The sequence below is a fragment of the Maniola jurtina genome, chromosome 22 (genome assembly GCF_905333055.1).
Source record: "Maniola jurtina chromosome 22, ilManJurt1.1, whole genome shotgun sequence".
NCBI lineage: Eukaryota > Metazoa > Arthropoda > Insecta > Lepidoptera > Nymphalidae > Maniola > Maniola jurtina.
In genome coordinates this window covers 11,008,515-11,034,649 of record NC_060050.1, presented here as the reverse complement: position 1 = coordinate 11,034,649, position 26,135 = coordinate 11,008,515, and the positions used below count along the sequence as shown (strand labels likewise).

The following is a 26,135-nucleotide window of genomic DNA, read 5'->3' as shown; positions in this document are numbered from 1 at the left end:
TTTAAAATAAGTGAAAGCGCTTGAAAAGCTTCACAAAAAGCGCTGTAATAGCTTCTTTATTCAATACGCCACCAATTACCATGGCAACCGACATGGAAACATTTTTCCAATAAATACGTATTTATGTTGATAAAAAAACAAAGAAACAAATACCTGCTGTGTAGGTAGGGTACTTGTAATAATATGTCAAAAGCCAAGAAAAACGTCGTGTGGGAAGACCGGGAGGTGCTCTTCGATTTACCTTTCAAGTGAGATGTATAAATTAGTTATTATTATTATTTTTAACCCCTTGACCCAAGAAGAGGGGTGTTATAAGTTTGACGTGTGTATCTGTGTATCTGTCTGTGGCATCGTAGCTCCTAAACTAATGAACCGATTTTAATTTAGTTTTTTTTTTTTGTTTCAAAGGTGGCTTGATCGAGAGTGTTCTTAGCTATAATCCAAGAAAATCGGTTCAGCCGTTTGAAAGTTATCAGCTCTTTTCTAGTTGCTATAACCTTTTATAAATTTTTAATTTACACTTGTATTTTATTTGATGTCAAGTTAGCGAGTAAGTGTTACTACACGCGATCTTGCCTAGGTGTAACAACCAAGTTAGCCCAAAGTTAGCCCACAAAAAAAAATTCATAATAAAGACAGTTGATTTAGAAGATCAATAAAAGACATTACATACATTCACCATTTACTATATAAAATAATTACAAAAACTGAAAAATACTATATTTAGCGAAGTATCAAATCAACGATCCTCATCCAAGTGGCTGTCGATCCAATCCGCAAACTTTTCCGCATCGGTGAACACCGTGTACTGGTTCGCGTCACACAAGTTGCTATTTTCCTCTTTCAAACCCTTCGACAGAACTCCCCTGACGTACCAAGCGCCTAAAACCTTCCCGCCAACGGCTTGTCTCTTATCCGGGATAAAAACCTGGAAAGCAAGGAACCAGTTTAATCCATCATCATCACCAAGCCATGGCCAGTTCACTACTGAGTACAGGTCAAGAAAGGGCTTGGCCGCAGCCACGTTATCGAAGTGCGAATAGACCGACTTCAAACGCCTTTGACAACATTTCTAAGAACTCTCAGACATGCAGGTTTCCTCGGGATGTTTTCTTTCACCGTTATCGCCATTTTTAGGGTTCCGTACCTCAAAAGGCAAAACGGAACCCTTATAGGATCACTTTGTTGTCTGTCTATCTGTCTGTCTGTCCGTCCGTCCGTCCGTCCATCTGGAATAAATCTGGAAACCGCGAATTTGTGGTTACATTATTTAAAAAAAAATTAAAATGTGTTTCAATTTTCAAAATAAGATAACTATACCAAGTGGGATATCATATGAAAGGGCTTTACCTGTACATCCTAAAACAGATTTTTGTTTATTTTTATGTATAATAGTTTTTATTTATCGTGCAAAATGTTGGAAAAAATACCCGAGTACGGAACCCTCAGTGAGCGAGTCCGACTCGCACTTGGCCGGTTTTTTGCTCTATGTATCAACAGTCATGAATAAGCAACAGACAGCAAAGTGATCCTCTTCCTTCCTTTTTTCCTTTTGAGATACGAAACCCTAAAAAAACAATTTAACCGGTAAAGCCGTGCCGCCAGGCGATTTAGAGTTCCTGTACGTGCCCGTACTATATATACCGCATAGAAACCAAAGGAATATGGGTGTAATGAAAACTGCCATAACCCTTCTAAGTTAGCCCGCTATAATCTTAGACTGTATCATCACTTACCACCAAGTGAGATTGCAGTTAAGGGCTAACTTGTACCTATCTGAATAAAAAAATTAGAAAATTATTAAAACCGTGATTAATAGTCTCATCGGGTGACAGAAGGGCTGGCTCATTTTTTGCGCTACGGATCAGCCAGGCTGTCCAGCGCGGAATTGCAGCCAGTATTTTTGACACCATTCCACGCGGGCATAATTTGTATAGTAATTAGATAAGACTAGCTTTAAGTTTTATTGTAATATTTTCAAAAAATTAATTTAAACCTGGAAACCGCCACCACTGTCACCGCTGCATGGTGCAGTACCGTTGTTGTGGTAGCCCGCACAGAAGTCGTTCCCAACCAGTATGACTCTGAAGGCGCTAGGGTTGCTCGCAATGCAGGTGGCGCGCGACACCATCGGCAAATTCACTTGCTGGAGAGTCTGTGATATCTCATCATCGTTATTATACCCCCAGCCTGCCAAAGTGCCAACTACACGTTCATCTGGCAAATCACTCAACCTCCTATGCCATAAACACGCTGGCTGTACGTAATCCGTGAACTGCACTTCCGATTCCAACTTCAGCAAAGCTATATCATTAACAAAAATCTGACTTATGTAACCTTTAGGAATAAAACTTCTCTCCACGTCCACGCGTACTGTTTTTTCGTCATCGCTCGATAGTAAATTAAATTTTCCAAGCACAACCGTGAATATAGCTTCAGTACTAAAGCTATCTTCAGGCCCCAATACAATACAGTGTGCCACTGTTAAAACAAAGGTGTGAGACACAAGAGTTCCTCCACAGGCATATTTGGATGGACTATTTAAACGTTTTCTATACACAGCGACATGCCACGGCCAATCACCAGGTTCCGCGACACCATCGATTACAGACCCTGTCTCCATCACTTTACGTCTTCCACAACGGAAAGTTTTACCAGATTTTCCGCTCGCACCAAACCATTTATAATTCTTATCCTGCCCCTGATGTTTAACAAACCCTATATCCGGATCTTCACAATATTCTACATCATCTATGGTAAAACTAATTAAATTAGGGAGTCTCCGAGTTGTTCCCTCCACTATAAAACTTAAACCTGTACGTGTGACGATGCAGCGAACTTCTAAAACGTGTCCGGCAGACAAAGATATCTGTTCATCTCTTTGGTCCATTAGTGTTATATTAACAGCAGCATCAAACGATACTTTTGCGAGAGTATCCGTGGGAAAGTTTTTGTTTATATAAACATAATACTGGTTCATATCAGGTGATAAACCATCGAACAACGCTATAATGTCTTTAGTGTTCTTACAAGGATACCCATTATGTATAGGGCCATTAATTGGCATGCAGACACTGTCACTACTTTGCACTATAGTAATCAACTCAATTATCACTAGACACAAACAATAACGATATAATCCAATACACTTCATTGTTACTTTTAACAAAACACACGGTTAATAAAACCTAGTATATTCTTTAGAGGTTTAACCTTTTGTAGAACGGGTTTGAGAGATACAAATTACAAACACTGCATGTAACTAATGACGGGCGATTATGGACGCCCGGTTTATGATGATTTTACCTCGTATATATCTACTTACTTATATTTTTAGGGTTCCGTAGCTAAAAAGGAAAAACGGAACCCTTATAGGATCACTTTGTGGTCTGTCTGTCCGTCTCCGTCTGTCAAGAAAACCTATAGGGTACTTCCCGTTGACCTAGAGTCATAAAAGGCAGGTAGGTAAGCCTTATAGCACAAGTAAAGGAATAAATCCGAAAAAAGTGAATTTGTGGTTATATCATTAAAAAAATTAGAATGTGTTTCAATCTTCAAAGTAAGATAACTTTACCAAGTGGGTTATCATATGAAAGGGCTTTACCTGTACATTCTAAAACAGATTTTTATTTATTTTTATGTAAGTATAATAGTTTTTGATTTATCGTGCAAAATGTCGGAAAAACACCCGAGCACAGAACCCTCGGTGCGCGAGTCTGACTCGCACTTGACTGGTCTTTTCAGTTACCTAAGACTGCGGCTGGGAGAGAAGGTGTTCGAGCGAATAGAGCCCATAGAAGACTCGAAGGGAAACAGCGGGATGAAGGGCCGCCTCGTCGTCACCAGCTTGAGGGTCCTCTGGCATTCGCTTTCCTCGCCTAGGATCAATTTGTGTCTGTATTTTTTTTTATTGCGTAAATAGGCTTGCACTTGTCGATAATCATGCTTAGCAACAACACTATAACCCGACTACTACCCGCGCACCGCCAGTAGATCGCGACAGATATAGTATTAAATTGTTTTTCTGTCGCTCGGTGTATTTTAACATTGTAACATTATGTTTATGAACTCAGAATTTTCTCCTCTTTCATTTGACATCTCACTCAATACAATAGCAAAAAAATTGTAGACCCCCACTTTTCTTGATGTAACATCCGTTAGGTCAATTTTCTTCGTATAAAATATAGCCTATATGACACCCGGACCTTTACAACAAGTCATTTGACACCTCAATCATCAAAGTCAGCCCTGTAGTTTAGGCAGTCTGGATACAAACAAACATACATACATACATAGACTGTTAAAAGCATAACTCTTCCTTTTGGTTATGCCACAGTCGGGTAAAAAGCAATGATGAGGTCTAGGTTGGAGGTGCTTGCCTAGAAGATGCCTATTCACTCTTGCTTTAAAGGTATTAAGGGCAACGTGGCAAAAAAACACGGATATGCCGGAAGGGCATTCAAAACCTTAGCGGTTCGTATCAAAAACGTTGAGCAAAAACGTTTCGTGCAAGTAGATTGGATGTCAAGCACATAAGGATGACAAGTGTTATTTCTTATACAATGTTACGGAACCCTTCGTGTGTGAGTTCGACTCGCACTTAACCAGTTTTTTGGTATTTTCAGCGATCGGCCTCAACTGCTTCATATCAACGAGCACCAAGGTGGTGAACTCAGGCCTGCGAGGCGCCACTCAAGCGTTATACATTCTCGCAGGATACAACACTAACCGATATGAGTTCGTCTTCACCAACCTATCTCCCAACTGCGTCCGGCATTACACTTCTGTTGTAGGAGTTCATAAGTAGGTACATCAATATTTTTTTTAATTCAGATACAAATTAGCACTTGATGCAATCTCACCTGGTGGTAAGTGATGATGCCGCCTAAGATGGAAGCTGGCTAAACTGGAAGGGGTAAGGCAGTTTTTATTAAACCCATAGATAGCACTTTGGTTTCTGCACGGCATTGTACCGGAACACTAAATCGCTTGGTGGCACGTCTTTGGATGGTAAGGTGGTAGCTAACTAGCCACGGCCGAAGCCTCCCACCAGATCAGAGAATCTAAAATTTAGAAATTATAAAATTTCAATTTTACCCTTGCGGGAATCGAAACCGGGTCCTCCCGCTAATAAGGCCCCACTTATTTAATTGAAACTAGCAAAAAAAATTACGCTTGCTTCGCTCTTAGATACCTGACTACTATTTCTCGTGCTTATAGCTTCTATTTAATCAAATTGAAATATATTTTCGCGCTCGCTTCGCTCAAGCTTCTGTATAATGTTTCAGAGCATATGCAGCATCACGAATGTACCGCGATTTAAAACTTAGGGGACCCTTTATACATAACAAGCAATTACGCGTATTGCCTCTTGAAAAGGTATAACTTTTTTATAGATTACGGCTTTACTTATTAAACTCGCAAATAAAATTAGATAATTAATAAAAAATCTTATGAATATGAATATTCACATTGACAACACTAGCACTTAATTATTAACATCTTGGCAACACTCAACACTTGTTGGAAGTTCGGATACTTTGACGAAATAATCTCGTAAATAAAAACTTTTTTTTAGATCTGTCTCATGGAAAATGGCATTTGGAATTTATCAAGTGAATCTGGTAATCTAGGCACCATGGTGGTAAGCAACGTGAGGATCGTCTGGTATGCAGACGTTAACGATGCCTTCAACGTTTCTATGCCGTATATTACTATTGAAAGTGTAAGCTTTTTATATTTGCATATAACTAGTTAAAGCTTCGCTTCTGTCGAGTGTTTCATAATGCTTCAGTTTTTTTTTTGTTGACAGATTACAATACGCAATTCAAAATTCGGTGACGCTCTGGTTATTGTAATACGATCTGCTTGTGGTGGATATGTGCTAGGCTTCAGAGCTGACCCCCACGACAGGCTTGCTCCTTTGCTCAAAGAACTGCAGACTTTACACCAGGCGTATACTGAGAAACCTGTGCTTGGAGTCGAGATGGATTGGGGGTGTGAGGTAGTTTTAGTGATTTCTTTACAGGACTTTTTAACGAAGCAAAGCTTCTCAGCAGACTTTTGACCTAAATCATAAAAAGTGAAACGAATGAATGTGGTGATTACATCGATGTATATGGATGGGCCCTTCGAAGATAAAAAACGCGCTCAAAAAGTCAAGAGAAATTGCAAAAGTCTCTTGACTTTGTCAATGACGATGACGTAAGATTCAAGCGTATTTTTGCGGACGGAATTGTATGGGAAAGGCTAATCCATATACATCGATGGGTGATTAAAATACACCTCATTGGCTGGATGCCCCATACGTGTGAGCGACCAGAGTACAAATTTGTATAGGTACACAATACATAACTAAGAAGTTTCACTTCTGTCTAATACCTCACGAAACCTCACGGCTTTTTTATCAGAAACAGAAAGACAAACTGCATTGGGAAGGATAAAATATGTAGACAAATAGGAAATTCAAAGTTATATTGAACTAATGTAAATACCTAGTTAGTTTGAATGAGATTAGTTCAAAGAAGCGAAATATCATTAATAGATGTGTGATTTAATAAAAATTTGATTTTTGTCACGAACTTCATTTTCAGGTATCAAGACCAACACAAGATGAACTAGAAGATCTGGAAGAAATTGGAGAACCGAGAGGTGAAATGGGGCCAAGTCTGTATTTAGCTTCTCAGCAGTCCCATAATAAAGAAGATACGGATGTACAACCAGTCTATAGCTCCTATTTAGGGCTAGCTATCGAGCCGTTGAAAGAAGGATTCACGCTTAAAAGCCTATTTGAAGTCCAGACCTCTACAAATTAAATTAATTAATTATATGTTAGCCTTGTAATTTTCTATTAATTGCAATAAAACCAGTGTTATTTTATTAAAATTGAGTTATAAAATTTCATAGCTATTTTTTTACATAATTTATAAAAATAATATTAAGGTACATGTATCCAACTTACTGCCAACTTATTTTTGACGTTGACATTGATATTTTAAGCCACAGACTAAATATTTGTAAGATATAGGGATTTCAATTTTCAACTTTTATTCGAACTCCAAACTCGAATTAATATTGAATCGAATCAGTTAAGTATAGCTTAATTTTTAAGTCTCAATAATTAAGTATTTATTTTATTGAAAATCTAATCTAAAATTCTTTTATCCTTTATATTATTTACATATTTTAATATGTTTTTAATAAATTAAATCGATATCTCATCGCGTAAAATGGACATCCTTATTTGAGTTGAGTTCGATACACCTTTACAATATTTTTTTTGTAATTTGTTTGTAATTTACTGTGGTAATTTACGTTTACAAGTTTTAGTAAATTTTAAACTAAATCAATATAATATTAAGAGTTGACAATGAACAAAGACGGCACCAGGTGTGGTGCTGCGGGTCTTGTAAGTATTACTTTGTTATTATTAAACTATTTTTTGTTAGACTTAACTTAAAACTTAGTCGCCAAGCTGGCACAATATTTAGGCAGCTTATGAAGAATTAGCGGAGGTCTAGAGAGAAATCTACATGAAAAATCTCAAGTTCTTACATCCAGCTGTTTAAGCTTTACATTTTACATTGATATGCTAGTTAGCTTAGGTAGGTACTAAGAAGACTAAAACTTAAGATCACAGTTAGCTTTTCAAAGCTTTCAAAAATTAAATTAAGTTAGGCTATGAAGCCATTTATGAATATAAGCTATATGCATATGTAACAATAGTGATAGCCTAGTGGTTAACATGTTGTCAGCCTCCTATTGGTATCTTGATCTTAGGAGCTCCAAAAACAGACTTCCTCTGTTACAAATTACTTTCATAGACAATTCAACAATACAATGAATGACAATTAAATCGCAAATACTGTCAATATTATATTCAATGTCAATGTATTTTCAAATTATTGCAAAGTCTAAGTAATTTTGAATTGGGTGAGTAAAAGTTATAATTCTACCCTATTTTTGAACAGTGGGTTCAAAAATAGAGTAGAATTCACAATCGAATCTCAATCACATCTTCATCACATCACAATTAACAACATATTCACAACCCATAACCAGCCTACTGAACATGGGTCTCCTCTTAGAATGAGATGGCTTTAGACCATAATGCACCACACTGCGGTGCTAATCATCAGACTTCACACACCTTTGAGAATATTATGCAGAACTCAAGGATGCAGGTTTCCTGACAATGTTGTCCTTCACCATTAAAGTGATAGACATATAGAAGGTAGAAGCATATAATATGACAAAAATTGTTAAAATTTTCACTTATTTCCTTTTCAGAGACGTTCAGCAATAGTTGAAAGACTGCGGCTTAGAGAAGAGTGGTCGGAGTTGAAAGAGATCCCCAACAAAACAGAGATCACACAGAAACCTAGAACGAAAGCTAGGAAACAGCACAATACTAATACAGTACTTAAGACACATAAAAATACTACAGCAAACAAGATTATTAGTAGGAGTGATAAATCTAAAGTGAGATATTTGTTTAGTTTTATTTGACAGTTTGTCTCCAAGTTTATTTTAGGGTATTTGTTGCCGTCCATAGTTATTGTTAGGCGATTCAAATAAAACTGGCTTTTGGCTGTCTGGTCCTCCACGCGGACCCTTACGGGTCCCGGGGTAACTGGTCAGGGCGATGGCCCTCTTCAGTGGTGGCTACGCCGCCTGCGACTGCGGGCGGGGCACGGGGTTGGACCACTGGTCGGGGAGTCGAGTCCGGGTTGTCATGTCCGGTGATGGCCGCACGGCAGTGCGATCGAGCCCGCGGATGTTCGCGAGCGATCGGCTACTGCGGCGGCGTGGGATGTCCATGAGGCTAACGCCCGCGGCTCGGCGAGGTCGAGCCCGCCGGCGATGTTCCGGCGAGCGCCCGTCAGCCAGCGGCGGGGAAGCAATGGTGTCATTTCAGGTGATCAGGTCACGTGGCAGACCTAACTTGTCCGGCGGACGCCGATGGTATGGCGCGATGCCCCGCAGGTGCTGGGCTTGCGCTCCATCGGCGCGCGCGAACATCGAGGTGCTCAGGCGGCGAACGTGGTCGTCGAGGCTCTCCATGCGCAGGTCCCTGGAGATGACCGCGTTCCGTACGAAGCGTGGAGCTCCGGCGATGGTGCGGAGCGCTAGCGACTGCTGCGCCCGCAGCGACTTGCGGTCCGTTTCGCTTAGTAGCGCGTACCAAGCTGGGGCCGCGTAAGTGAGTCGCGTGCGGACGTACGTCTTGTAGACGCACAGCCTCGTACGGAGATGCAGGTGGGACGCCAGCACTGGGCGCAAGAGAGCCCGTGCGGCGCGCGTCTGCGTGACCACGTTCTTCACGTGGGATCGCATCTTGAGTCCCCTATCGATGGTTACCCCCAGGTATTTGGCCGAGGGCGTCCACTCGATGGTCTCTCCTAAGAGCGATACCCGTGGCGGCGGGGCAGTCCGCCCGAAGGATACCGCCTGAGTCTTCGCCACGTTGACCTTCAGCCTCCAGTCATTCAGCCAAGCGGGAAGTGCATCCAGTGCACGCTGCATTTTGATCGCCGCGTGCGGTCCATTGATCGACTTTGTTATGAATGCAGCGTCGTCGGCGTACAACGCCAGCATGGCGTCGCCGACCACTGGGATGTCGTCCGTGTATCTGCCATAGCAGACGGGCGACAGGCAGCTTCCCTGAGGCACACCGGCTCGGATGGGGCGCTCCGTGGACAGGGCGTCTTCAACCGCCACTTGAAAACGTCTGTCTCGCAAAAAGGTGGCCACAGTCTTGACTACTCGACGAGGAATAGTAGACGTGGACAGCTTGTAGATGAGCCCGGTGTGCCAGACGCGATCGAACGCCTTCTCCATGTCGAGGAATACTGCAATGCACCGCTCTCGCTTGTTCATGGCGGCAGCGAGATGGTGCAGTACCCTCGAGACTTGGAGCGTGGTGGAATGTTCGGCACGGAAACCGAACTGTTCGTCGCGTGGCTGGATGTGAGGCGTGATGTGCAGCAACAGCAACTTCTCGAAGACTTTCGAGGTCGTCGACAGCAGCGTGATGGGACGGTAGCTCCCAGGCTGCATGATGTTTTTCCCCTGCTTCGGTATCATGATGACTCGGCCGAGCTTCCACGACGATGGGAAGTGCCCGGTACGGAGTATCCCGTTGAATAGCCGCGTCAACGTCGCGATTGCTCGCGGGGGTAAGTGACGCAGGGCTTCATTGGTGACTCGATCGGGGCCGGGCGCTTTGCGCAGTTTAGTTCGTCGAATCATCCGAAGGACTTGTCCAGGGGAAAATACGACGGGGTCTTCCGTCGGCGCTATCGGCGACTCGAAGTATGCCTCCAAGTGTCGCTCGATGGTTTCTTCGTGCTGCACATCTGTGGTCGGATTCGGTGAGAACTGCGTCTCCAGGTGGTCCGCGAAGATCTCCGCGCGGTCCTCGGCACGGTAACGTGGGGTTCCGTCACCGGCCAAGAGGGGCCTAATCGGAGGCGGTTTCCCGGAGAGTCGGCGGCAAAGGCGGTGGATGCCAGACCAGTCGTCGCCGGCTCGCTCGATGGCCGTATGCCAAGACTCGTCAGCGATAGTTTGCAACGCTTCCGAGATCTTGGCGGCCAGAGCGTTGAGCCGCGTCTTCATGATCGGGCACCGCTGGTTTTGCCATGTCCGGCGCAGTTTCCTCTTCTCCTCCAGCATCGCTTGGATGTAGGATGGGAGCTGGCGTGGTTTTCGCAAGGCTGCAGCGTCGAGTCTGGACTCTCGAAGCGCGGTGGACATAGTCGCGCTGAGGTCCTCGGCGAGTCGGTCGACGTCTGCAGGGCTCTCCACTCTAAAGGACGGCGAATGCTCGGCCATGTGCTCGGCGAAGATTCGCCAGTCCTGGCGATGCTTTGGCGGAGGGAGAAGGGATTGGATTTGGGATCATGAAAATCATTTATTTGGGAACTTGTAATATACAATTTTGGGACTTACGAAACTGACTACATACACGAGTAGATTATTCGCAATCGACAAATCATAAACCGCAATATCGGCGCAGGCGCAACAGACAGCTTCGAGCAATAAGTGTCGTCTATATAAGGCAAGAAACCGTGTCTTCGAAACTCAGTCTACAGCGGGCAGCGGTGCGGCGTGGAGCGACCATCCATCGGCGAATGCATCTCTCCGGGCAGCCTCTGTATGTGGAATGCACGGCCGCATGAAGCTCAGTCCGTCGCCGAACGGCGCAGCGTGCACACGCGCCAATGAGGATGTTCATAGCCGCTACACCACCCCCTCATCAGCGAAGCGTTTGGGTTGTTTCGAGACTCTTCCATATCTTGTTACATGAGCGTAGCTTTTAGGTTCTTGAGCTTCTTCTTGATCGGGGCTCTTTACTACATAGGCAGGCTTCAGTCGGTCGATGGAAATATTTATTATCTTCTTATTTACGGAGATCTTGAAAAATTTTGCACATCGCTCGATGACTTGAAATGGGCCGTCGTAGGCGGGAGTGAGAGGCTTGCTTACTGCGTCGTGTCGCACAAATACATGTTCCCACCTTGAAAGGTCTTGAGGAACAAATATTGGACGACAATTTGGCTTTCTTTGCTCTTGTGATTTCTTTATTGCATTGCTTATGTTGGTCATTAGTTTTATGTTGGATTCAGTTGAATTATTGTTCGCTGCACCATAGAACTCCCCTGGCAAGCGAATCGTCTGTCCGTACAATAACTCAGCTGCACTGTACCCGATATCTTCTTTGACAGCTGCTCGAAGTCCTAACAAAACGGTAGGTAATTCGTAAGACCAGTTATCAGCGTTTAGGCGTGTCGTTAATGCACATTTCAGGGTTCTGTGCCATCTTTCGATTATACCGTTAGTCTGTGGGTGGTAAGCTGTGGTGCGGTTCTGCAGTATTCCCATACGTCGTGCTAGATTCTTAAATATTTCACCCTGAAATTGCCTCCCTTGGTCTGTTGTAATCTTCTCCGGTGTCCCAAAACGGCTTATCCATACTTCATAGAATGCTGTGGCTACAGTTTCTGCAGTTATATCCGTTATAGGGCATGCTTCAGTCCACCTCGTTGCTCGGTCTATCATAGTCAGACAATAACGATATCCGTTGGATGTGGGTAGTGGTCCAATGATATCCAAGTGCACGTGTTGAAGCTTTTCTGCGAACTCGAAACTTTCCAGGGGTGCGTGGACATGTCGTTGAATTTTCGATTTCTGGCAAGGTATGCAAGTTCGAGTCCATTCGTTTACATCTTTATTCATGCTGGGCCAAAAAAATCGTGCAGTGATCAATCTTCTTGTTCCTCTAACGCCTGGATGACTGAGCTCGTGAATTGCGTTATATGCTAGTTTACGAAACTCCTTGGTCAGGTATGGGCGTGCGCTTCCCGTGGACATCTCACAGATGATAGTTATTGAAGTGTCGGGTAGGGTTACAGATTGGAATTTCAAGTTGCTGCGGTCTTGTAGATTGACAAGCTCGACATCGTGTTTCTGACTCTGGGCCAACTGTTCGTAGTCGATCGGAGAAGGGCAGAATAAGGTTTCGACTCTTGATAAGGCGTCTGCAACTTCATTCTCTTTGCCGGAGATATATTTAATTTCAGACGCGAACTGGCCAATGTAATCCAGGTAACGTGCTCTGCGTGGAGATTCTGTCTTGCTTTGCGCAGTCAGTGCATATGTTAATGGCTTGTGGTCAGTATATACCGTTAGTTCCTCGAATATATGCCGGAAATGACGAATGGCCATGTAGATCGACAATAGTTCTCTGTCGTATGTGCTGTATTTCCTTTGTGCTTCATTAAACTTCTTGGAGAAAAAACCAATAGGTACCCATGATCCTTTTCTTTTTTGCTGTAGGACAGCGCCGGCGCATGAATCTGAAGCGTCGGTCATAAGAGAGTATGGCATTACTGAGGATGGGTGGTATAGCAAAGCCGCGGACTTGATATCTTCTTTACATAACTCGAAAGCCTTTTTAGCTGCGTCTGTCCAATGTACTCTTGTTGTGTCGTTCTTCTTAGTGTTGTGAAGGTATCTATGGAGGTCTTTTTGGTGCTCTGCTGCTTGTGGTATATTTTCCCGGTAAAAATTTAACATTCCCAAGAATCTTCGGAGTTGTTGTATTGTTTCAGGTAATGGATATGTAGATATAGCTTTGACTTTCTCTTCTGTAGGTTTGATGCCCTCTTTAGACACGGTGTAGCCCAAAAAATCTAGCTGTGGTACACCGAAGATACATTTTGAAACGTTCAGTGTCAACCCATTTTCTTCCAAGCGTTTAAAGACTTCTTCTAGATGTTCTCTGTGTTTCTCTTCGGTCTCCGAAGCTATTAATATGTCGTCGATGAAAGGAAATACTGGTAGGCCCCTTAGTACGTTATCGATGTGTCTCTGGAAGGTTTGACCTGCATTTCTCAGTCCAAAACACATCTTGGTGAATTCAAAAAGTCCGAATGGAGTGATGATCGCAGTCTTTTGAATGTCGCTTTCTCGGACTTTGATTTGGAAGTAAGCTTTCTCTAAGTCAAGTTTTGAGAAAATGTTCTTGTTTTCCAAACAATGAGTGAAGTCGTGAAGGCGCGGCACGGGATACCGATCAGGAACTGTCATCGCATTTAGTCTTCTGTAGTCACCGCAGGGGCGATATTGGCCATTTTTCTTTTCCACCATATGTAATGGACTAGCCCAAGAGCTGCTGGAGGGTCGACAGATCCCTTGGTCCATCATGTGTTGGAATTCTTCCTTGGCAATTTTGCTTTTCTGTGGTGATAGTGGTCGTGCCTTAGCGAATACTGGTGGGCCGGTGGTCTCAATGTGGTGTTCTACGTTACTTCGAGAAGTTTTCATTGCATTGGGTCTTGTGATGTCGGGATACTTCGCCAATAAATCGTGATAAGGTTGCCTATCGTCGATGGTACGTATGCTTGGTTCTACAGACGAAGATACACATCCTCTTGCTATCGAAGTACCTCTTGAGTCGATTAATCTTCGGCCTCGAATGTCGACCATCAGGTTGTAATGCTGGAGGAAATCTGCGCCTATGATGGGTCGGCTCACTGAAGCTATGACGAACGTCCATTTGTATGATTGTCGTAGACCTAGGTCGAGCTCTATTGTTTGGCTGCCGTATGTAGGTATGGAAGTCCCGTTAGCTGCATACAGGTAATTTTGAGGATCACGCCTTTTTCTTTTGCAGTTTTGCAGTGGTAGGACTGATATGTTGGCTCCAGTATCGACTAGGTAACGTAATCCGCTTGATTTGTCCTTGATGAATAGACGGTTCACTTGTACTTCTTCGACCCGGGCTCCCGTCGCAGCTTGAGTCGTCGTTAGTTTCCCGTACTTTGGTTGTTGACTTGCTTCTTGTAATCACAAGGTGATAGGCAGCGATAAGCTTGGTCTCCAAACCGACGATGGTAGAAACAAACTCTTGAGCGATTAAACTTCTGTTCTTGCGATACAGGCGGGCGATACAAATTGGCTCGGTGGGGCCGACGAGAGAAGTGTGATTGGTTCAATTTAATAGCGGCGATTTCCTTTGATAATTCTTCGATTTTGTTCAAAACTACATCACTGTTGCCCTGTGTTGATGTTGATGGTTGGCAGACGGAGTTCACTTCTGAATTCTGTTGTTCAATCATCTTGTCAGCTGTCGTGGCGAGTTTATCTAGGCTCGTTTCTGTACTCATAGTAAGCGGGGTGCGAACTCCTTGAGGGAGATGACTAATCCATAGTAGCTTCAATGTGTCTTCTGGAAATAATTTCTGTGCCACATCTCGCATTCGCCTTAACAGTTGTGATGGCTTCTGACTCCCAAGCTCCATTTCATGTATTACCTTGTGTAATCTTTTCGTATTTGTTTCTTCGTAAAGGTCTATTAACCTCGATTTAAGAGTTTCGTACTTTGCGGTCGCGGGGGGGTCCAACACGATGTCGCCGATTTGCTCGATGTCGCATAATTCAAGCTGTCCGACGGCGAATTGAAATTTAGCTTCATCGCCGAGTTTCTGGCTTGCTACTATACATTCAAACTGGGCGAACCATAATCGTGGTTTATGCCGCCAAAATACCGGAATGCGGGACTTGAGTGATATTGCTGCGAGTTCTGTAAGATCTTCTTTTATCACGTCGGGGTCACCAGTGTTGCCGTCCATAGTTATTGTTAGGCGATTCAAATAAAACTGGCTTTTGGGATCATGAAAATCATTTATTTGGGAACTTGTAATATACAATTTTGGGACTTACGAAACTGACTACATACACGAGTAGATTATTCGCAATCGACAAATCATAAACCGCAATATCGGCGCAGGCGCAACAGACAGCTTCGAGCAATAAGTGTCGTCTATATAAGGCAAGAAACCGTGTCTTCGAAACTCAGTCTACAGCGGGCAGCGGTGCGGCGTGGAGCGACCATCCATCGGCGAATGAATCTCTCCGGGCAGCCTCTGTATGTGGAATGCACGGCCGCATGAAGCTCAGTCCGTCGCCGAACGGCGCAGCGTGCACACGTGCCAATGAGGATGTTCATAGCCGCTACATATTTAATCCCATTTATCCATACTTAATATTATAAATGCGAAAGTGTGTCTGTCTGCTATGTTTATGGCTCAAACGCTGAAACGATTTTAATGAAATTTGGTAGAGAGTTAGCTAGAAACCTAGAACAAAGGCTAGGAAACAGCACAATACTAACACAGTACCTAAGACACATATAAATACTGCAGCAAACAAGATTATTAGTAGGAGTGATAAATCTAAAGTGAGATATTTGATAAGTTTTATTTGACAGTTTGTCTCAAAGTTTATTTTAGGGTATTGAATCCCATTTATCTATACTTAATATTATAAATGCGAAAGTGTGTCTAACTGTCTGTCTGCTACATTTTCATTGCTCAAACGCTGAATCGATTTTAATGAAATTTGGTATAAAGTTAGCTTACATCCCGGGCATAGGCTCCTTTTTATCCTGGAAAATCAAAGAGTTCTTACATGATTCTTAAGGATCTATACGTTTCACCGATTTACATGAAACTAGAGGATGCCCGCGGCTTCGATCGCGTGTATTTTTTAAATCCCATAGAAACTCTTTGATTTTCCAGGATAAAAAGTAGCCTATGTTTTTCCCCGGGATATATCCCAAGTCTGTATCAATTGACAAAAAACTTTGATTGGTTGATTCTCTGGTTGCATTTTTTCACAGCGAATCAGAAGCAGAATTTGCTACCAATTACGATAATGATGAATAAGTAATTTTCTCATACAATTGAGGGGCTGGTTATACTTATGTATATCCAGCTCATACTCAGCTTAGTATGAAACCCTTAAAAGTTGAATAAAATAAATTTTGTTTCTTCAACAGGAAGTGAGTGAGATACTGCGAGGCATAGTGGTGCTGGTGGAGGTGGGGTCGGAGCCCCGCGCTCTGCCGCTGCGGGCCGCCTTATCAGCCCTAGGAGCGTCCGTGGTGCCGGTCTGGAGCCCCCTGGTCACACATCTAGTTTGGACGCAAGGTATGAATACTTTCCTAGCATTTAATTTGGTGTATTTCATCATCGCTGTACGGTACGGTACGGTAGCAAGCTGAGTGCCCTGTGAAAAAGGGCTTATTGAGTAAAGCCAGAATCTATAATTATAATGAAAATCACTCAGGATAGTTCCCTATAGGTTTTCTTGACAGACACGACGGACGGACGGACAGACAGACAGACAACAAAGTGATCCTATAAGGGTTCCGTTTTTCCTTTTGAGGAACCCTAAAAAAGAAAATGGCGCACAGTAGGTAGGCCAGGCTCCATACTAAATATTCAAACCTCTATACAGGTGGTTGCAGAAGCACCAGAGCAAAAGCCAGGGTGTTAGGATGCAGTCTCGTGTCTCCACTCTGGGTGGAGGCCTGTGCAGTACAAGGCAGGAAGCTTTCAGAAAAGATCTTTCCCGCATCCACTAGGCCTTCCGACCTGCCCTCTCCTGCTACTCTGAGACGGTTCCTGGTAAGTCGTACTCATCATTGACAACCAATAGACGTCTACTGCAGCAGTATGCATGATGATGAGTAGATCTATGTCCATAGTTTTTTTTTTTTTATAAAGAATATTAGCCATGTTAAATGACTATTATTCCCCTTTCCTCTCCAACTATGCGTCAGGCTTGTGCTAGGAGTAGATACGACAATAGTGCAACGAGCGGGGTTTGAACCGTCGACCTTTCGGTTTTCAGTCCACTCCTTTACCGGTTGAGCTATTGAGGCTCTGAGATTTGTCCATAGATTACATAAAAATCTTTGCTTGAAAGTGTTCAGTTTAAGAAATTAGTCAAAAAAAAGAGTTTGACATGAGTTACTCACAAATAAGTCGATACTGTAACTAATTTCTTAAACTGAACCCTTTCAAGTAAAGATTTCTCTATAAACCTGTGAGGATGATACTGCCATTGGCGCAATTAAAATGCCATAAGCCTACTTTGTCGTATTAGTTTACAAAATTGCGAAAAACCAAATTAAATTAGAATTTCGCGGGCAGACCCGTGTCATTTATGAGGTATATTTTGTCGGTTTACCAGAAAAAAGCGGAGCAAGAGAACATACCGCTCCACAACCTCCTAAACGACAGTTCAGAAGCGGACAAGAGACCCACACTGCGCCTGTCTAGCGACACCAGTCGCGACACCAGCCACGACACTAGTCGCGACACCAGCCGTGACACGTCCAAAGACACTTCCCACGATGCTACCGGTGAGTGTGTGTAAGGCCTTGTCCAGTGTGCTTAGTAAGCGTTGATAGAATTCCAGTGTCAAAACACAAAAAACGACAGAGAGAGTGTGCCTTTTTTTTATTGAAAAAATATTGGAGGAAGGGGCGGCAAAGAATTTTTAATTTATTAGTTGAATTTAATACTCATCCAATCGAAATCTACACTAATATTATAAAAAGGTAATTTGTAAGTTTGTTCGTAAGGAGTAATCTCTGGAACTATTGAACGGATTTTGAAAATTCTTTCACCAGTAGAAAGCTACATTATTCTTAAGTGTATGTTATATATTTTTTTTCAATTAGAGGTCCCTAGGAATATTCGACCCTAAAGGGGGTAAAATAGGAGATAAAAATTGTATATGTTGCTCACAGACATAGAAAGCCGCGTGAACACCGCACCGAAGCGCAGGGCTCTGGTGTCCACTAACACACAAAGACCCGTCAAGTCCAAGAGAAAACTGTTCACTCAAAAGGAACCTGAATTGCAGACCACAGATGAGGATATTGGTATGTAGTAGTTCATTACCAGAGTGGTACCTCACGAGAACTCCACCGTTGACGAATCCATCCGCTCCAGCGGATGTCCGCCACAGCACACTCACCACTGCGACGCTACGTGCCCCCAAACACCGTTAGAGGCATGCCGGAACCACAGCACGCCAACCAACCCGAGGAACCACACTGAACAATGGACCGCCCGGTGTCCATCATCCACAGGTCCTCCTGAGGGCTAGGGTTCGCGGAAAGGGCAATTCCCTTCCCACGTACGTACCCTATTCTCAACATCTCCTTCGCCCGTCTCCAGGACAGGCTAGAAGCCAATGATTAGGTGATCAGAGTGTTACCTAATGTAATGTAAAGATACCTAGTTGTTTCATAGCCTACCTAGCGTCAAATGTGGGAAACATTAGACGCCTGCCAGTACAGATGAAGCCTCGACGTTTTGATACAAGTTTGCTTACTGTCGTGAATATTACTGACCAGAATAAAGCAATTGCCGGCCGAATAATATGGTAAGGACGAGTAGCCGAGTATTTCTCTAGCAATTTAAAAAATCACTTGCGCGCGTCCGCGCGAATTGAACCCGGGACCTCCCACTAAAAAGACTTCAACGTTTACCACTGATCTTTTAATAGCACTTAAATTATTTTCAGACGATGAAACGGCTGGCCCTAAAAACATGCAACCGTCAAAAATAACACAACAGGACAGAAAAGACCTGGCCAAAGCGGAACGCATGGCCAGACTGCTGATGGGGACTTGCAAAACTATACAGACAATCAAACCCACGCAGTACAATAAACCACCAAGAATTGTGAGTTCTTACATTTTTTGCTTTGGGTTTTTAGGGTTCCGTGTCTCAAAAGGAAAAATGGAACCCTTATAGGATCACTTTGTTGTCTACCTGTCTGTCTGTCAATCCGTCCGTCCGTCCGCCCGTTCATCTGTCCGTTCATCCGTCCGCCGGTCCGTCCGTCCGCCCGTCGGTCCTTCCGTCCGTCCGTCCGTCGTGTCTGTCAAGACAACCAAATTTCATGATTCTAGGTCGACATAACGGGAAGTACCTATACGGTACTTCCCGTTATGTCGGAAAAAATACTCGAGTACGGAACCTTCAGTCTGACTGGCACTTCGCCGGGTTTTTTTTTTTTTGAAGTAGACCTTCTTTAGTTGCGCTAGGGAGAAAAATTTTAGGGTCTGTACCCAAATAGCCCAAAAAATGCACACAATTATTATTATATTCCATTATATTATAATATTTCATTTTCATTCCATTCATGTAATGTTTCAATATTACAGGTGTTAACAGGCATGTCTCGCGTGGAACGCTGCGAGGCGTGGCAAGCTATCAAACAACTGAACGGAAAAGTCCAACAATATGTAGACAGAAAAACCACACACGTCATCATGGGCTCATGTCAAAAAAGCCAAGATATTTTGGAAAATGCGGTTTTCAGTAAACCCAGAACTGTTAATGCATTATTAGGGGCGGCTAGAGGCTGCAGGGTTGTAACATTAGATTGGGCGAAAGATTCGCTTAAGGCGAATCGGTGGTTGCCCCATAATATCGGATATGAAATACGACACTTGAAAAAAATTAGTCAGGTATGTACCTTATTATTTACTAGCTTATGCCCGCGACTTCGTTGGCATTTACTACACAAATTATAACTCCGTTTTACCCCCTTGGGCTTGAATTTTCGAAAATCCTTTTTTAACATTATAATAGCTATCTGCATACCTATATGCGTAACTAGCCTAAGGCCTTAACCCTTCTCATTTTGAGAGAAGATCCGTGCTCAGTAGTGAGCCGGCAATGGGTTGATCACGATGATGATGATGAGTACCTATATTTTTCATCATCATCATCAGCCCGTGGACGTCCACTGTTGGACATAGGTCCTCAGCCTTCCTCATCCAGCCACTACCCGCCAGTCCCTTTATATCGTCGGTCCATCGTGCTGGAGGGCGTCTCAACACTACGCTTGCTTATACGCAGTCTCCACTCAAGGACTTTTCGGCTCCAACAGCCATCGCCTCTACGACAGGGATGGCTTGCCCACTGTTATATGCACACATAGTTATTTCTTTTTTTTTTATAGATTTTTTTTTTGCAGAAAGCACGTGTCGAACGGTCTGCCCTCAACAAATTGCATTCTGAGTACGCTTACGATGTTTTCAACGGGATGCGAGTGAAAATATCACCGGACGCCGACCAAAAAGACGCCATAGCACAACTTTTGACACTCTGTGGCGCTGTAATCCAAAACGAGGACCAACCAAATGTCGAAACTACTCAAAAAAGCGGCAAAAATGGTGCCAAAATCAAATTCAGCGATCTCATCTCTCGAATCAAAAACCAGAGTGGCAGAAAAAATTACCAGTTGACACAAAATGGCCGGCGAATTGGTGCGCAAACTCAAAATAGCCAACAAGTACAAGATGGTGCAACTTTGACAGCTGATTTTGATTTGACAGTTGGTAAAGGAAAAGGTGAAGTCAGTTCAAAATGGGTTTTCGATAGCGTTGCGGCAGCTAGGATGAGAACTACGCGACGGTATATAAACGACTAGCTTTTACACGTGGTTTTGTCTTTTTTGCCATATTTCGCTCACCAGTATCCAAAATGAAAACCACATTGAATAAGATAAGAATGATCAACTGACACGAAACGGCCGGCGAATTCAAGATGGCGGAACTTTGAAAGCTCATTGACGGATTTTGACTTGACAGTTGGTAAAGGAAAAGGTGAAGTCAGTTCAAAATGGATTTTGTATAGCGTTGCGGCCGCTAGGACGAGAACTACCAGACGGTATTTTATATGACTAGTTTTTATACAAGTTTTTTTTTTTGAGTTTTGTCTTCACCATATTTCGCTCACCAGCATTCAAAATGGCGAACAAATTGAAAAACAAAAAGAGGCCATTACACAACTTTTGACTCTGGCGCTGCTATTTCGTAGAGCGTTGTCTCTATCGACAAAACGTCACATATGTATGAGTGACAGAGACAACGCTCTACAAAGCCGAAATCTCATTCTAAAAGTCGATGTACAATATTTCTTGCCGGCGAAGTACTCACATTGATTTTAGTTTCAAAAACGCGCAACGGTTTACAGTTACAAAAATGTGTTTCTCAGACTTGGGCGCGTTTGGAACCCTCGTAGCTTTAGTGTTAAGTTTACGTAATTATTTATCACCACTATATCAACTTTCAAGTCTAACAAATTGGATAAACAGGTGTACAATAGTACCTATTTTGAATAAATGATTTTGACTTTGCGGCAGGTTCGCAAACCACGTACAGTTATTGTAATTCACGAAGGCGAGTGGCTTATGCTTGTGTTTAAGTCATATTGGTATAAGTAAGATGTGACGACGTTTGTGAGTGCTTGCTCGCGACTGATGCTCGGTCCGACATGCACGCACACTTACGCAATGCCCATGTTATACGACGTAACCACAAGTAAAGTTCACTCGCATTCGTGAGTTGCAAAAACTACATACTATGGTTTTTGGTTGCAACATGCAACGGTTACAGCTCGCTCATGAGGACCCGGCCGATATCTCAAATCTATATTGTAAATAAATATTTTGTAAGAATTTTTTGTATAGGTATTTAAGAACAAGGGATTAAATTATTGATTAGTTATGTGCATATTTTATGCGTCCGAACTAACAAAGGAAAAAAAATCCACCATATTGTGACATCTCAACGTATTTAATAATAATTAATTAATTAAAATTTGCCCTGCAAACCCATCGACAATAAATTTAGTATTGAATCCATATACCTACGTCATATTATTATTATGATTGAATCAAAATACATATTTTTCTAGCTAAGAACTAGAGAACAATAGAAATATTTTTATTCAAATAAACTTTTACAAGTACTTTTGAATCATCAAATACATAGGTAAACCATTCGTTCGGAATTCTTTTTGTACCGAGAAGAACTAGCAAGAAACTCGACGGTTTCTCTATTTTCATATAATCATAGATTCAATTTACAGTATTATGCCTTTACTACAAGTAATTGCAATCCTGCGCGTTACTGGACCGATCTTAGATGTCACAACATGGCGGAAACCCTTTTCCCTTTATTACTTCGGATGCAGTATACATACATATAATACGCGACAGGTTGAAATGGCAATCGGGGACGCCTAGAACACCCGCGCTAACCTGATGCGGCGAGCGCAGGTGTACAAGGCATCCCACGCCTCATACCCCGATTGCCATCTCAACCTGTCGCGGAATATACCTAGTTTTGTAAACAGAGATGAAATAAACTTTTTATTTGTGTTTATAATCTTTTTATTCATAGACATAATCCTCTTTTGACTCTGGTACAATGGTAACTGAAGGAAAACATCGTGAGGAAACTTGCATGCGCGAGAGCTCTCCATTGATCTGTTGTGTGAAATCTGCCAATCCACACTTGACCAGGCAGCGTACATACAATGCGACAAGGATCTTTGACGCGTGGCCAAAATCGAAACTACATAATGGCCGGGGCACATATAGCGGAGCGCAGCGCAGAGCATTTTTCAGTCAAAATATCGACATTGTCCTCATTGAAATAATATCTAAAACCGATTATTGTGCATCCGTGCGGATACTCGCGCATCCGCGCGCAGTCCCGCGCGTGCTCGCGCATTCTCTGGTACAAATTCGCCTAATGTATCACGCGATTAGAAAACTTCGCGGGCATGCTCTGCGCTGCGCTCCGCCATATGTGCGCCGGCCCTAAGGCCTCATTCGCACAAGAGCTTTTTTAACGTCCGTTAGAAAAGCGTTCAAATAGAACAAATGCATTCCCAAGTACCTGTTCACACGTCAACGCTCTTATAACGCGCACTTCGTATTTTCAGCGCAACGCTTTTTAACGCTCGTGCGAAAGGGCTAATAGGGGAAGTATGTAGGCTCAGTTTCTCGGGATTTTCGTTAGAAGTCATTTTTTACCATTTCACGCATTATACCTAGATATAAATAAAACAACATTCACAGGACAGATTTAATAAATTCCTTTATTAAGTTACTATGTGTTACAAAACAATTAAAAATTAATTGTTATAACCTTTCTATAAAAATATGTATAAGTTCTTACTTACTTTAAATTATTTTATATATTTAAGTAATTAATTTTTTATTTGTCTTACATATTCTGTCATGCGCTTAAAAATAAGGAAATCAGGCTTTTTTCCAACTGTATTTAAATCACTGATTAACACATTATTTAAAAAAAACTATACATTTTACTAGATAATGCCCACGACTTCATCCTTTGTGATAATCCCGTATGAACTCTGATTTTCAAGAAATAAAAAGTAGTATAAAGTCAATATCCTCTACGATTATATCCATGAAAATCATGTGAATCCATTGCCCCTTTGGCGGCGTGATTATAAAGGACATACAAACAAACACCTTTGTATTTATAATAGACATTAGTGGGATTAATGGGTTTAATGACGCATAAAAACATTAACTTATCAAATAAAATGCTAATAAACATTTTGCGAATTAATTTTCGCTTATTAGCATGAATTTGTATAATTTATAGTAGTCCTAACTGACTTTTATGCCTATTTAAATTAGAAGATCGATATTGATAAGTATAGGTATTTTAATATTGATTATTTAAATAGAAAACTAAACTTTCTTTATTTTCTCATACCTACGCACCGTTTTTGAAGTTTTAGCTTCTTTGGTTTATAAACGTAGTGATTACATACGTAGAGTATTTTTGGTTTATGTAAAAGCGGTTTTCACCAGAGCGGAGCGTAGAGATGTGTTCAGTCGACCAATCAGATTTTTTTATTTGTACGAGAACAAATGAACAATAAAAAAAAAAGTGGACAGGGAAGCACTTTCTCTTTAAGAGATCTCTACCAGTGACCCTTGGCAGTGCGAGAGGTTGTAAAGGGAGTAGAATAGGTACAGCAAAGATAGACAGTAATTATGAAAAAGCTTAGTAAATATAATGTTATATTATATAATGTACAAGTATTTATATATCAAAATAGGCTTACAAAAATATACATACTTTAATGCATAATTTTTTTTAAAGATGACGTGTTAACCTAGTAATAATTTGTTCACGTCACGAGTCTGATTGGTAGACTGAACTCGTCTCTCCGCTCCGCTTAGATGGAAACCGGGCCTTAGGAGGGGCCTTACGCGTCGTGTGTGAGAGCAGGCTTTTCTAATGAATTTAAATTATATTAGGCTTTGATAATAAATATAAATTATATTACGTATACGGGCGGGACATTCAAAGAGACAGAATATTTTAAATTCAATAAATATGTATATTTTACCCGATAAATATCTACCTCCTGAAAATGAATAGCGAGAGATGAAAAACTTAGGTAAATCAAAGTTAGTTTTTCATCTCTCGCTTTTCATTTTCAGATATGGACGATGCCTTTGAGTAATAGATATTTTAAAATTAGATTTCTTAGTTTTTGGAAAAAACTAGTTTACGAATAAGAATCGTGCTAGGGTTACTTCTCTTAAGAAATCAAAATTATCATTACAAAATCGATAGCCACCATAAAAGGCGAATGGCTAATTTCCCTGGCGGTTAACTTGACTCGCGCGCGGTTAACCGATTTCGAAATTAATCACGAATTAATGTTAACCATTAAGCCATTTAAAGCTCGGCGATCGATTGTAATTAGTTTGGTTGTCGTAAAATTTTACTCAACTGGTTTTCGTTAACCTTTTTTTTCGCTTATATACAGAGCTGGTGGAAGATTCTGAGAAGGAACTTTGTAAAAGTTGAATGTGAATGTCTAATTCTACTACTTATATTGTCTAATATCATAAATGCGGAAGTGTGTTCGTTTGATGGTTAGTTCTTCAATCATGTCGCAACGAATCAGCGGGATTTTTCGATTAATTTATTCTATGACTGTAGCAAAATAAAAATGTTATATAAATTATTATTATTAAGTAGGTACATGTCACAATCTGCCATGCAATGGCATGCAAAATTTACAACTTTAATCAGTTTTACATGAATATAATTTAAGACCTGGAACGTTTGACAAAAAATTGCTGATTTAACTAGTTGGCATCACCCCTATGGCGATGATCGTAATGTTTTGCGAGTTACTTTTTTTTTTGTTTTTTTAACCGACTGAAAAGATAAACAATTAGCTTCTGACTGAAACATGTAAATGGCGCACTATACGCGGCCCATACGAGCTTTGTTATAGCAATCGGACAATAAAAAGGTGATACGAATGAAAAACCTAGCTTCATAAGGTCTAAAGCGCCGAGGGTTTTACGATTTATTTATCTTATAAGTTAGCTATGGAAAACTAAAGTTTACCAAATGTCACCCATTATTATCAATCAATCATCAATGGTATACATATTAGCACTGGCTCTCTGCCTATTACATTTCTAGGAAGAAGCTCGTTTAAATTTTCTTTTATTAGCATTTTGAACAGGATACCCAACAGTTTCGGATTTTTCGGCAGAAGTTTCGATTATAAAGTATGTAGGTACTTTCAAAGTTCAAGGCAAATATGAATATGTATCTTCTATTTTATTCTGTGGTTGGTAAAGTCCAAACGCTTAGCACTCGAACTACGAAAGTACGATACATAAATCCTGTAAGTTTCACAATTTTTAGGGTTCCGTACCTCAAAAGGAAAAACGGAACACCCAATCGCTTTGTTGTCTGTCTGTCTGTCTGTGTCTATCCGTCGTGTCTGTCAAGAAACCTATAGGGTACTTCCCGTTGACCTAGAATCATGAAATTTTTCAGGTAGGTAGGTCTTATAACACAAGTAAAGGAATAAATCTGAAAACCCCGACTTTGTGGTTACATCATTAAAAAAAATTAAAATGTGTTTCAATTTTCAAAGTAAGATAACTATACC

At 41.7% G+C, this 26,135-nt stretch overlaps 3 protein-coding genes and 1 long non-coding RNA gene across 6 annotated transcripts; 3 read left to right on the top strand and 1 right to left on the bottom strand.

Annotated features, from left to right (window-relative positions):
* Nucleotides 1–10: 10 nt before the first annotated feature.
* Nucleotides 11–6,828, top strand: LOC123877034 (Bardet-Biedl syndrome 5 protein homolog). The gene is made up of 7 exons (XM_045923543.1): nt 11–248; nt 3,745–3,893; nt 4,626–4,803; nt 5,289–5,379; nt 5,579–5,725; nt 5,813–6,004; nt 6,594–6,828. The coding sequence occupies exons 1-7, from the start codon at nt 184–186 to the stop codon at nt 6,813–6,815; spliced, it is 1,044 nt and encodes a 347-aa protein (XP_045779499.1). The 5' UTR covers nt 11–183; the 3' UTR covers nt 6,816–6,828.
* On the bottom strand, nt 694–3,273 carry LOC123877027 (prothrombin-like). 2 transcript variants are annotated; one of them, XM_045923521.1, is made up of 2 exons: nt 1,993–3,273; nt 694–924 (listed from the first exon to the last, which is right to left on the bottom strand). In XM_045923521.1, exons 1-2 carry the CDS (start codon nt 3,152–3,154, stop codon nt 740–742), a joined length of 1,347 nt encoding a protein of 448 aa, XP_045779477.1. In that variant the 5' UTR covers nt 3,155–3,273; the 3' UTR covers nt 694–739. The 2 variants fall into 2 exon arrangements, with proteins under 2 accessions (XP_045779477.1, XP_045779476.1); XM_045923520.1 differs by having other exon boundaries at nt 695–928; nt 1,997–3,273.
* Nucleotides 6,829–7,246: 418 nt separating the features above from the next.
* Nucleotides 7,247–22,540, top strand: LOC123877020 (microcephalin). 2 transcript variants are annotated; one of them, XM_045923508.1, is made up of 10 exons: nt 7,247–7,408; nt 8,290–8,481; nt 16,346–16,496; nt 16,807–16,976; nt 17,545–17,716; nt 18,107–18,241; nt 18,889–19,049; nt 19,535–19,840; nt 20,353–20,843; nt 21,099–22,540. In XM_045923508.1, the coding sequence occupies exons 1-9, from the start codon at nt 7,370–7,372 to the stop codon at nt 20,806–20,808; spliced, it is 1,782 nt and encodes a 593-aa protein (XP_045779464.1). In that variant the 5' UTR covers nt 7,247–7,369; the 3' UTR covers nt 20,809–20,843; nt 21,099–22,540. The 2 variants fall into 2 exon arrangements, with proteins under 2 accessions (XP_045779464.1, XP_045779463.1); XM_045923507.1 differs by having other exon boundaries at nt 20,353–22,540.
* On the top strand, nt 9,614–12,420 carry LOC123877058. The gene is made up of 3 exons (XR_006798486.1): nt 9,614–9,745; nt 10,258–10,262; nt 12,409–12,420. It is a non-coding gene; the product is annotated as an uncharacterized LOC123877058 (long non-coding RNA).
* Nucleotides 22,541–26,135: the final 3,595 nt, after the last annotated feature.

Bases quoted from the DNA above. Each gene is read 5' to 3' on its own strand.
- LOC123877034 (XM_045923543.1), top strand. From the start codon at position 184: ATGTCAAAAGCCAAGAAAAACGTCGTGTGGGAAGACCGGGAGGTGCTC. The intron at 3,894-4,625 runs GTCTGTATTTTT...TGGTATTTTCAG, and splicing joins CTCGCCTAGGATCAATTTGT to CGATCGGCCTCAACTGCTTC. The intron at 6,005-6,593 runs GTAGTTTTAGTG...CTTCATTTTCAG, and splicing joins AGATGGATTGGGGGTGTGAG to GTATCAAGACCAACACAAGA.
- LOC123877027 (XM_045923521.1), bottom strand. From the start codon at position 3,154: ATGAAGTGTATTGGATTATATCGTTATTGTTTGTGTCTAGTGATAATT. The intron at 925-1,992 runs AAATTAATTTTT...CTTTCCAGGTTT, and splicing joins TGGTGGCGGTTTCCAGGTTT to TTATCCCGGATAAGAGACAA.
- LOC123877020 (XM_045923508.1), top strand. From the start codon at position 7,370: ATGAACAAAGACGGCACCAGGTGTGGTGCTGCGGGTCTT. The intron at 16,497-16,806 runs GTATGAATACTT...ACCTCTATACAG, and splicing joins ACATCTAGTTTGGACGCAAG to GTGGTTGCAGAAGCACCAGA. The intron at 18,242-18,888 runs GTATGTAGTAGT...AATTATTTTCAG, and splicing joins GACCACAGATGAGGATATTG to ACGATGAAACGGCTGGCCCT.